The 12,106-nt window shown below is 32.7% G+C and overlaps 1 protein-coding gene across 2 annotated transcripts in view; it reads left to right on the top strand.

Moving 5' to 3' along the window:
• Nucleotides 1-9,652, top strand: part of LOC142338630 (uncharacterized) — a 13,030-nt gene extending 3,378 nt beyond the window's left edge. For both annotated transcript variants that reach the window (XM_075388469.1, XM_075388468.1), the window contains exon 3: nucleotides 9,394-9,652. In XM_075388469.1, the coding sequence (XP_075244584.1) occupies nucleotides 9,394-9,566 (173 nt within the window). In that variant the 3' untranslated portion in view covers nucleotides 9,567-9,652. The remainder of the gene's footprint in view (nucleotides 1-9,393) is intronic.
• Nucleotides 9,653-12,106: the final 2,454 nt, after the last annotated feature.

Genomic DNA, 12,106 nt, shown 5'->3' with positions numbered 1-12,106 from the left:
TTTTTTCAAGGATGTGCAAACGGGATACTAAAACATGTATTTTGCTGAATTTGTGAGTAATAATTTCTACGTCTACAGGCAAAGATTCCGTTATGTTTAGAATTTCTCGGAACATTCTCTCTACTTCGATCATACTTTAGCCTTTTTTTAGTCTATTAGGAACTGGAAACGAAGGCATTGTACAGGTTTTTCTAAATATCTCAAAAACAGCCTAATACAAATTAGCGTTGGTTTTTTATGTCAGTAAACTATTCGCAAATAGTTGCCAGAGCTACCCCGGTCGAGGTGTCAACACTAAAAAACGCAAAGTTTTGTAAGATTGGCGTTGATTATGATGAATTTATGTAAGATCATTACTTGATCGTAGATCTTACATAAATTCATCGCATTCACCGCTAATCTTACCTAATTTTGCATTAAATTTAGCGTAGATCTTACATAAATTTGAGTTGAATTGAATGTAGATATTTCATAATTTCGCGTTGAATTTAGCGTAGATCTGACCTAAATTCATTGCATTCACAGCTAATCTTACATAACTTTGCGTTGTTAAACGTAGATCTTACATAACCTCAACGTGTTCAACTCACATCTGACATAATTTTGCGTTAAATTAAGCGATAGATGTTACAAAATTTTGCGTTGAATATAGCGTAGATCTGACCTAAATTCATTGCATTCACCGCTAATCTTACATAACTTTGCGTTGTTAAACGTAGATCTTACATTATTTTGCGTTAAATTTAGCGTAGATTTTACATAAATTCATCGCATTACAGTCAATCTTACATAATTTTGCGTTGTTAAACATAGATCTTACATGGTTTTCTTGTTGACTTCACGTACATCTTCCATAGTTTTGCGATGAGTTCATCGTAGATCTTACATAAATTCGACACATTCACCACCAATCTTAAATATTTTTGGGTTTTAAGCGTAGATCTTACAGAAGTTTGCATTGCATTTAGCGTTGTTAGGTTACTGATTTTAGAGCCCCAAAACTGACCTCAAAAACTTAAAAAAAATTGAAACTGAAATTTTGTCTAGGGAACCACAAAACAAGGTCAAATGCATTTAATAAGTAATAAATAATTGTAAGAACTACGCGTAGAAACACCAAAAAATTGTGCAACGTGAAGAGGTGACAATTACGCATGATGTCAGTTGTTTGAGTCACATACGCAGAGGTCTACATGGTATTTTCTTTTGCCAGATCAACGCTAAATTCAAAGCAAAATTCTTTATGATCTATGCTAAATTCAACTAAAATTATGTAACATCTACGCTAAATTCAACGCTAAATTATATTAAAAATGAGCGGAAACTAGCGTTGACAAGTCGGAAAATTCGCTGCTTTTTACCTACATAATTTTGCATTGAATGCGTTGAAATTATGTCTCCAAATTCAACGCATTCAGCGCAAATTTATGTAAGAAAATTGCGGTGCAATTTCGGACCTGTCAATGCTAGTTGTCGTTATCTTACGTAATTTTGACAAATTTACCCGGCCCGGGTAACAGAACTAGTTTTACTTGAGTTGAAATGTATACAATTTGTTAGTAGATATGTATACAATATATTTCAATTGACATCAAAGTTCAGCGTTTTCTTACGGATAAATAAATTTGCGCTCAGTTTTAATCAGTACTCTCCCCATGCGAGAGTGGTTGGTGATATTGCAAGATTCTGGCAGATTACTTCAAGAAATTGTTATAATACAATTTCAGTCAGAAAAATTGTTATCTTGCAATATCTGACAGAAAAATCGTTATCTTGCAATATCTGCCAGAAAAATGGTTATTTTGCAAGATATTTCTTTTGACATTTTTTTAATTAAATTAATTGAAACTTTGCAGTCAGCTTTCATTAATTTTTTTCTTAACTTTTAAAAAAATTTCTGCTTTCTTAAAAATGAAAAAAATACTTACTGCCACTTAAAAAGCAGTACTTTCTTCCACTTTTTTCCACTCAATGCACTTCTCGATTTAAAACCAGTTATCAAAGTGAAACTGCTCCTAAAGCTTTTTATCTTCTAATCTTCAGTCAGTACTTGAAAATTTTTTCTGGCTTTGGCGAAATAAACAAGATACCACGGACGATTAGCTTTGAACAATTCTGTACCTAAATGATTCAGACAGAAAATGGTTTTCTTGTATTATTCTCGCTGAATGTACGGTCATCTTGCAATAATTTGGCAAAAAAAGAGTTATCTTGCAAGATTCTGGCAGAAAAATAGTTATCTTTCAAGATTCTGGCAGAGTGAATGGTTATCTCGTAAGAATGCGGCAGAAAAATGGTAATCTTGCAAGATTTTGGCATAAATATTGCAAGCTTATGCATAACATTCCCAGATACTGCCACAACCGTGCAAGATAACTATTCAAAAAATCAAGCGAGGCTATTTCATTTTAGAGAAAACTTAAAACAGTTGTCATCAGGAAACAGATTGCGATCAAAAATCGAAATTTGGTCTGATAAAAAGGTAACATCACTTGAAAAAAATGTAAAATCGGTTTGGGAAATCTTGACACAAGTCTTTCCTTTGTTGACAAAAATTTTGGAAGTTGTATCCAAAGCAAATATCCAAATAATTTTCTCGAGCGCTGTCCAGTGAAAATTATCATTGTTTATAAATACATAATTTTTGTTTTGTTAAACTTCGATCCTCCTCTCTACGTTTTTACGGCATAAAAATGTTTCTCAAGCAAAAACAAAATTACACGATGAACATATCAGTCGAATGAAGCTTCACATTAAATATCAATACATTTTGATAGCGCACACGTATCATATTACGAAAAGTCATCCGAAACGATTAAAAAACTAAATCAGTCTCTACCCAGTCAAAAACCCAGTCAAAAAGTTTTCTGATAACACATATGACGTGAGCCAAATTTTCAAAATTTTTAAGCTTTTCATAATAATTCACCGAAATGTGCTGAAATGCAAGGAAAAATTGTAATTTGTGCGCTCAACAACAAGAAGAATAACGATATAAATGAGCGTTTTGAATTCAAGCAAGCAATCTCCACAAAGCGTTATAAAAATAAATAGTTCGAAACATCATAGAGGCCACGAATTCAGAACCACCTATCTAGGCCAATATTTTTTAGTATAATAAAACGGATTTGAATTGAATCTGTTGGACTTTACGCTGTTTTTTAATTTTTTTTTGCGTTGGGTAAACTTCAAACTTGATTCAAGTCAAGACACTGTTTACAGAATCGAACAGCCTCAAAAAACTGCCATAAATTTGTTAAAATAAGTTTGTAAATAATGGGTAATTCAGCTATTCGTCTGTGATAAATGACTGTGATAAATGAGGATAGCTGGAAGCTTTGTTCACTTCAAAGTAACTAATAATGCTGAATTGCAAATATATGGTTGTAATGGATAATGGCCCTTTATGATATAACATCAAGCAAAAATACTTTATATTTTAAAAAGAAGTAATTTTTTAAAATCCCTAAAAATGCCGTCATCCATCGAAACCCTTAACATGCATTAATAATTGTTAAATTTTCTGAATAAAAAATGTTTGTATGCATTTTTTACTAAGTCTTTACATTTGAATGTTTCCCTCTTACCAATTTAACTTTTGTCTATAAGAATGGGATAGACTGTAAAAACACATAACCTATGCTGCTCTGTAGTTTTTATAGAACTTTAAAAGTGTCCTAATGTGTGGGTTGTTCAAACACACTGCCTCGACGGAAAAATTTATTGGTATGAAGGGCATTTTTAGGACAGATAGACAAACACTAATTTTTTTCGCATCCACAATTCTTGTGGTTTCACATAGTTGAACCAGCGTCAGCAACTTTGAGTTAGTTATCAATAGCCGCCCTCATCTTCCCAGCCGGCTATTATAGCGCTCCTACTTTTTTACAATTCAAAGAATTTGAATTGTATTGGGGCACTGTCTTTTTTTAAGATCTGTTCACACATTTTCATGATTTTTGAAGTCAAATTGGTGTAGTGATTTTGGTCACGCCGAAACAGGAAGTGGAGCGAAAAAGCGAGTGGTTTTGCGGCGTGAATTTTTTTCGCTCTAATTTTAAAGTAGAGTGAGAAAACGGTGTTTCAACAAAAATTCGCTTTCTCGCTAGTGGTTTTTTGTTCACATGCGGCAATTTCACTTTTTTGATTCTTACCGTTTTTTCGATTTTTTGGATCAGATTTTTTTCTAAATGGTTATCCCAATCCATTAATAGTTCGTTCTAGGTTTAGTTTTCTGCTTAGTGAATGAAAAGTCTCCGAATTGTACGTCAGCACTTAACCTGCTGTGTTTTTTTACTTCGTCGAACTTTTTTTCGCTTTACCCCAATTGCCGCTTTTTCGACGTTTTGCGTGAAAATTTTTTGACTTCTCTAGGCTAGTTTCACTTTTCTGTCATTCTGCTCAAAGTCCTTTTAAACAGCAGCTGCTCAGCAAAGCAATTCAAAATGAAGAGAGTCAGTATAAAAAAATCAAAGTCAGAATTAGAAACGGGATAAATCCATAAAGCCCATTTTTATATGCCCGGTACTTGAACTTTGTTATCAAAAGTTTTAGTTACTATCTATAATGCTTATTGGTATTGATTTTAGACCCTGTAGCCTCTCAATGAGAGACAAGAGTATGTTCAATTACGAAATGACATCAAAATAAATCGCAATTAAAAATGTTTTTACACAAAAATCAATTTTCGTTGATATTTTCTTTTCTTTCAATCCCAATTTAGTTATGGGAATCAATGGCGGCTATTTTCCGGCAATCTGCAGGGTATGTTTGTCTTTTTGTTACTGGGTGTCTTAAAAAACACTGGGGGGCCGAAACAGAATAGATCCGAAAAAACTTGTAACTTAAGTTTGCATACATATGGTAATCACTCTATTCTTACATCTTTTTCTGCGACCAATGACTTAAAAGCCAAACCCAAATTTTGTTCATTTTATAGCAAACCAGTATTTTGTGTTTTTTTGTTGTTATGCGAGTCACGAGCAATCAAATTCCTTAATATGCCATCATCGATCAAAGCCATAAACATTTATTGAGAATTATTAAGTTTTCTGAATGAAAACAAAATTCTTAGTTATTTTTTTAAAAAAAATATTTTTATTTGACTGTGTTGCTCTGACCAATTTGACGTTTGTTTAGAAGAATGGGATACACTGTCGAGGCAGTATGATAAAGTATTTTTTTGTGTAAAACGTAAGTTTTCCTTTTTCTCCTAATTCGCTGCCAAGTTTGGTTAGTTTTCGATAACCGTCTCTAATTGTCAATAGCACAAAAAAGTTTTCTAAAGCAATAAAAATACATTAGGAACCTATCAGTGGACTGGAGCTTTACATCAAACATCAATGCGTTTTGACAGCCTACACGTACTATATTAAAAAAACCATCAGGCCTAATTCCGAAATACATAATCAGATCAGGCCTTTTATAATCAAGTAAACAATTTCCCCCACAATACGCTAGAATTGAAAAAAATTTTCAAAATAAATTTGTGTGCGCAGAAACATTACATAAAAATGCATTGAAATACGCTGAATTGCGCTAAATTTTAATAATGTATGCGCTCATTTACAAGAAGAATAAAAAATCTAATTGACCATTTCAAACTCAATCAAGCATTCTTCGCAAAGCATTATTAACATTGGTTTTTCGAAACAATATGGAAGCCATGAATTCAAAAAAACGTACTCGGCCAAGACTCTTTATTATAAAAAAACGGATGTGATTTCATTCTGTTGCATTTTTTACTAGATTTTTTGGCGTCTTCGCATTGGGTAGTCTTCAATAACACCACGCATTTTTTTGTTTTTTTTTAAGAGCTATGTTTTAATTCTCTAAAAATGCTGTCATCTATCAAAACCCTAAACTTACATTGATAATTAAAAATTTTCTGAATTATAACATTGTTAGCATCTGTCTTTTACAGAAATTAATTTTGTCTAGAAAATTGGGATACACTGTTGAAGAACATACAATATGCTGCTCTGTAGTTATTATAGAATTTTAGAAGGATACTAATGTGTGTGTGTGTGTATGCGTGCGTGCGTACGTGTGTGTGTGTGTGTGTGTGTGGTTCTCAAACACTGCTGAGGAGGAAAAAAATAATAGTTCCAAAAGCATTTTTGGGACAGTTAGACAAACACCACCTTTTGCTTATTCCACTTGTCTGGTGGTTTCTCATAGTTAGTTAGATCATGGTCAGTGACTTTGAGCTAGTTAATGATTGCTCTTAAATAAAGTTTGCTGCAATTGTAATTGTTCTGTGATTCTCTTTATGCCATTTGTTGCTTGACCGATTTTTAATCAGACCCTTTTGACTTTTCGTCCTCGCTTGTCTGGATGTCTTATGAATTTCCTGGTTCTCTGTTATGCATCCGTTTCTTGCATTTGTTGCCTTAGGGTCGTAGCTTTGTGGAAAAAAATGTGTTCGAGTACAAGCAGATGACCCTGTTTTTTTTAAAAAAATTTATTTGTCTAGCTGCACAACTTTGTAATCAGAATTTGGTGCTGTATTCGTTCTGCAGTGACTGTGCTATTCACATAGATTGGGGCAATTTCTTTTTATGACTGACAATTTTTTAAACAGACTTCAACTTGTGTCGTTTCGTTCTATTCCCTTTTTTCCACTATTTTACTTTAAATAGCTAAATAATTGAGTTTGCTCGCTGTGTTGAATCTGCGGATCAATTCCGTTTTGGCACCTCAATGTTTCCTCGCCCACATTTACAAAATATTTGTAAATATGGCACGTTGCTATGTAAAAAATAGCACGTGCGCTTGGGGGTCATAAAAGATTTATGCTCACTAAGCTGGGGGGCCGAAACAGAATAGATCTAAAAAGTTAGCACGTACGCCTTGGCGGCCACAAAAATGAGCCCAATAAGCTTGGGGGGCAAAAAAGATTGGATCCGAATCTGCTATAACTATATTTAAACGTTATTTATAATTCTTTTCAAGCAATTGTTTGCTTGAACAATTTGCCTTCTAACTCTTTCGACTTTTCGTCTTCAAAATTGGATAAACAAGTAACTCTCGGAGGGCATTAAGTTAACTTAAAGCATTACGCCTAACCAGTCTCTAAGAATGCGATTAACTAAAACTGTTAAACTGTTTTGAAGAGACAATTTCATGGTGCAAAGGGCGTTTCTTACCCTCCCCTGTTCCGCTAACCCCCAGCCCTATCTCGACATCCATCGCAAAATTCTAGACATCTTGACGAGAAATGGAAATACCAATTTATTTGGAACAATCTTTATAAGATCTGCTAAGATCTTATTAAGATTTTTCAACAAAATTTTGATATCGGTTGAAAGATTATTGCCAAATTTTGATAGCATTTCTGCTTTTTTGTTCCCTGATTTCTTCGTTTTTTGTTAAAACCTAAATAAATGTCCCAAAACTTCATAAATTAGCGCTATTTTAACTTTTTTTCCTATGAGCTCAAGTTGGCAACGGTTGTTTTCTATCTTTATCAGCCAGATCACTTGTATATTTTGTAATTACAAGAAGTGGTAACTCTGCTCTTTATTCATAGTCATCCCATAAAAAGGAAAGAACAATAGTCTTGATCTGTCTCTTTAGAGTGTAAAGGCAGGGTGAAAGAGAAGCACTTCTCGAAATCGCACCACTGCAAAAATATTTCTGTCGAAATTCATCATCCATTGAAGCCCTAGACCTTAATTGCTCTGAAAAGAATAATGTTTGCTGCTGTTTTCTACAGAAATTTTTTCATCTGACTGTTTTCTTCTGACCGATCAAACTTTGTTTGTAGAAGAACTCTGAAATTTTTGTAGAATTTAATAGGTGTCCTAGATTGTGTGATTCACACAAACTGCTGCTCAGAAGTAAATTTTTGAGGTGAAAGGCATTTTTGGGGGAGTTGGAAAAACACCAGTTTTTTCTCACCCACTTTAGTTTTGGTTTAACATATGGAGACCAGTTTCACTGACATTAAGCTAGCTGTTGTCTTTTTGATCCTCACTAGTTTTTCGAGATTAAGTCATATAGCGTCAGTTAATGATTTTATTATATTTGTAAAAGTACCCTATGTAAAATATGTTAGAGTTCTCTGTTTTTTTTTGAGTTTAGTACAGGTTTTTCGTTTCCCAGGATGAAAGTGTATCTTTAAGGACTGAAGGTAAAATGGAATAGTAGCTTTTATGGGTGTCATACCTCCTTGATGACGTAATGCTCCTCTTTGAAATTTATACAAACAATTTGTTATATGAGAATTCGTTCAAAAATCAGTTAAAATAGAAAAAAGACTTACTTGTACTAACTCCCGATAGTACTTCAGGTGGTAGTTGTATATAACTTGGTCGATGTTTTTGCTAAAAGTTTTGTAAAAAAACTGCGCTTAAAGCTTCTTAAAAAAAAGTTTTTCAGCGGAAAAAACTTACAAAATGGTCCTCACAATGTGCAAAATTGCAAAGCACGCACGGCGAAAAATTGTGTGAGATTTGTCTGCTGAAAACTATTTTTTCAGCAGTTTTTACCGCACTCAATTTCCGCATTTTATATTACGCAACGCTTATATTACGTAGCTTCCACCTTTCAGCGCAATTCTTAAATATTTGTTAAAAATTTCCGTTTGTACACATATTCAGCTCTTTCAGTGCTTTTCTTACATAATTTCTTACACTTTTGTTACAAAATTTAAAAGTTTTTCAGCACTTATCTTATACTTCTTCAAAGTTTTCTTCATACAAATTAAGCCATTGTTGAATTTAAAGAATCGCTGAAGAAATCTGGGGAATTTATGTTCTTTTTTCAAAAGTTGTGCTGAAATTTTTGCAAATATGCAAAATTTTTGCAAAGTTGTGCTGAAATTTTTGCAAATATTCTTGTAAGAAATGTGCTGAAATCATGCAGAGAATGTGCTGTAGGTGTTGAAATAACCTCCTTTTCTGTACTCAAGCGCTAAATTTATGAAAGAATTCAATTTTGAAGTATGGAATTTTTGTAAGGAATATGCAATATACACAAAAATTAGCATAATTTTTTGTACGAATTGTGTAAGGAATCCGTTGAAAGCGCAGATTTCAGAAATTTTGGAATAAGTGAAGAATTTATGTAACAAATGTGCACAAAAAAGAGCTTAATTTTCATTTTCGTAAAAATGCGTTTCGTATAAGATATGCTATTTTGAAAGGGAAAATGGATCTTTTTCGTATGTGCCCCCAGCCTAGTGGGTGGATATCATGCGCAACCCCCAAACGCACGTGCTATTTTTTTACATAATATTTTGTAAATGGGGGGGGGCACAAATGGAAAAGATCCGAGAAAATAAAGCATTGTTTCAAGTTAATTCAAAATCTTGTAAGAGGCTGGCAAGTTTCAGTTCATGAAGAACTAAAGGTGTAATATTAATATTCTCAATTGTGAACACGTGTTTAGTGATCGACCGTGGATGCGAAATTGGGCAAAACTGTCAGAAGTGTCTGAAAACGAATGACTGGTCATACTGCAAAGACAAATATGCTGATTGTCGCAATTCATCATTCAAAACAGTTCACGCAGCATATTTTGCTGTATTTGGATTGGCTGCCTTTCTAAACATTGTATTGTAGATGTAACAACCCAGTGAAACAAACTGAAATCAATTTTTGGATTTTGGATAACTATTTTCCGTCTGTACCCCCGCCGTACGTTATGAGCCCCCACATGGTAAACGTGTCATTACATAGTAATTCATCATTATTATTGTTCCAACTCCTCTTGTGGGGGAGGAACTATATAGTCAAATGGGTTTTTTTTTGTTCACACAATTTTGGCCGATCGATGTATTCATCGTAGAGAGTTGAGACTGGTATCATTAGAAAGCTTGTCCAGCGTAGAAGATGGTATTAAAAAGATTTTTTTAATTTTCGTTTCTTAAAGGGAGTTATCGAGGTTTAAACTTTTGAGAAAATAAAGTGATTTCCGTTTATTCTTTTTCACATTTTCTGGAATTTTTTAATAAAATTTCAATAATTTTGCTTAAAATTATTAAATATTTGTGAAGAAAGTGTTGTTGATTTTCTTTTTAAGGAAAAAAATATTGTCATCAATTTTTATTTAATTTTTTTGTTAAAAAATCGGGCTAAATATTTCAAAATTCAGTCTTTTCATCAAAAACAGCACGAATTAAGTTTCTTTAGGCCACTTTGATTAACTTTGCAGGAAGTACACACCCAAACACCACTAACACAAACTTTGTAGACTCCAAAGGGGATATTTCGACTTCCGTTGCGAGTACTCCGTAATTAAGGCTTTGCCGTTTTAATTTTGCCGTGTTGTTGATTTTCTTTTTAAGGAAAAAAAATATTGTCATCAATTTTTATTTAATTTTTTGTTAAAAATTCGGGCTAAATATTTCAAAATTCAGACTTTTCATCAAAAACAGCACGAAATAAGTTTCTTTAGGCCACTTTGATTAACTTTGCAGGAAGTACACACCCAAACACCACTAACACAATCTTTGTAGACTCCAAAGGGGATATTTCGACTTCCGTTGCGAGTACTCCGTAATTAAGGCTTTGCCGTTTTTTGCTAACTTTTTTCGTTGATCATCAAAAACGCAGTAATTATTATTGATTTTTTAACTAACAAAATATCTATATCTAAAACATTTGAAAAATTAAGTGTTCTTAATGGACGAACAACATTAGCAGAACTAGTTTTTGACCAATCTTGGACTGTTATAAACCAAAAATATTTTGGATTCCAATCAAATGGTCTTTTTAGTAAAAAATTTCAATCTTTTATTATAATAATAAAGTAACAGAACATTTCAAATCAAAGCTCAATAGTGATAGACCCAATTCGCCTCCTAATCGGCTCCAAGTTAATGTATTTAGTCGATTACTTGAAAGCTTATGATCATTTCGACTTTAAAATTTTTTTTTAAATGAATGATGGCTTATTGATTTGCCTTAATTGTTCCCTTAATTTGGCCATTTTAGAGCTTAATGTCGGAGATGAAAGAATGCTTTCAATTTCTATTGAATTCAATTTAAATCTCTATTGCCGTTTAACACCGTAAGTTATCGTTTTCTGGCTTCGATACTACTAGATTTCACTTTTTTTTATTTTCAATTATTTGCCCATTTTTCATGTTTTATAGTTTTGTCACATTATCACGTTACTGACAGTTCAAATATAACAACATTTTTGGCGTTTAAAAAGCACAATCGATAATATTAAAGTCTTTAAGAATATAGACTCTGGTTTTAACGGCTTCGACAATACTTCCTCGAAGAATTTAATTGAATTTTTTATTTTTGTACTTAATTGCCGTTTTTATTTTGTCTTTTTTGGTAATATGAATTTTCGTGTACAATAACCCTATTTCAATAGTTTTCCATAAAAAAATAGACGGGCCGATATTCTGATATTATTTGATAGCTGTTGGCTTTCATGACTTTGAAAACAATTTTTTTCCAAAAGAAAAAAAAACCTTTTAACTTCGCAATTTTGTTCCTTTTATTGTCTGTTTGTTACCTAGTCTCGGTAAGTACAAGACAAACATGAGAATATTGCTGTCCGGGTAATGTGTTAAAATGATTGGTGTCGCAAATTCTGATGTTTTTAAAGAAGTCGTTATGACTTTACTGTATTTGACGCGTCTTTTTCACAAAAAAGTAAATAAATTTTCGGTTTTTGTCATAATGTACGTTCATTTTGTAGACGTACAATAAAAACTGGATAATTACAGGTCTCAAACGCTTCCTTTGGAAGAATAAACGAACCTATTTAATTATTTCATTTTGCAATTATTGGCTTTCATGTCTATGGAAATTTTTTTTTTCGAAAAAGAAACAAGTAATTTTTTGATTTTGGTTTTTAAAATTTTTGCCTACTTGTTACCTGGTTTCAGTCATAATAGTTCAAGGTGCAATTGAACACATTTTTAGGGCCAAAGTATGGCTTTACGGCTCCAAAAGCGTTTTCTGGCAAAATTTAACTGATTTTTTGTTTGTTGTCTAATTGTTGTTCTTTTTGTAACCGCATAAAAACTGAATGCCGACAGTTCTTAATTCCCATTTTTCAAAAAATTGGTAATTGTAAAATTATGGGATATCTTAATTGATTTTTATTGGTTTTCATTACTCTGAAGTTAATTGTTTTT

This window comes from Convolutriloba macropyga, chromosome 4 (genome assembly GCF_964194025.1).
Source record: "Convolutriloba macropyga chromosome 4, txConMacr16.3, whole genome shotgun sequence".
Lineage (NCBI taxonomy): Eukaryota > Metazoa > Xenacoelomorpha > Acoela > Convolutidae > Convolutriloba > Convolutriloba macropyga.
The sequence above is the reverse complement of the archived record's forward strand: the minus strand, read 5'-3'. Positions and strand labels throughout refer to the sequence as shown.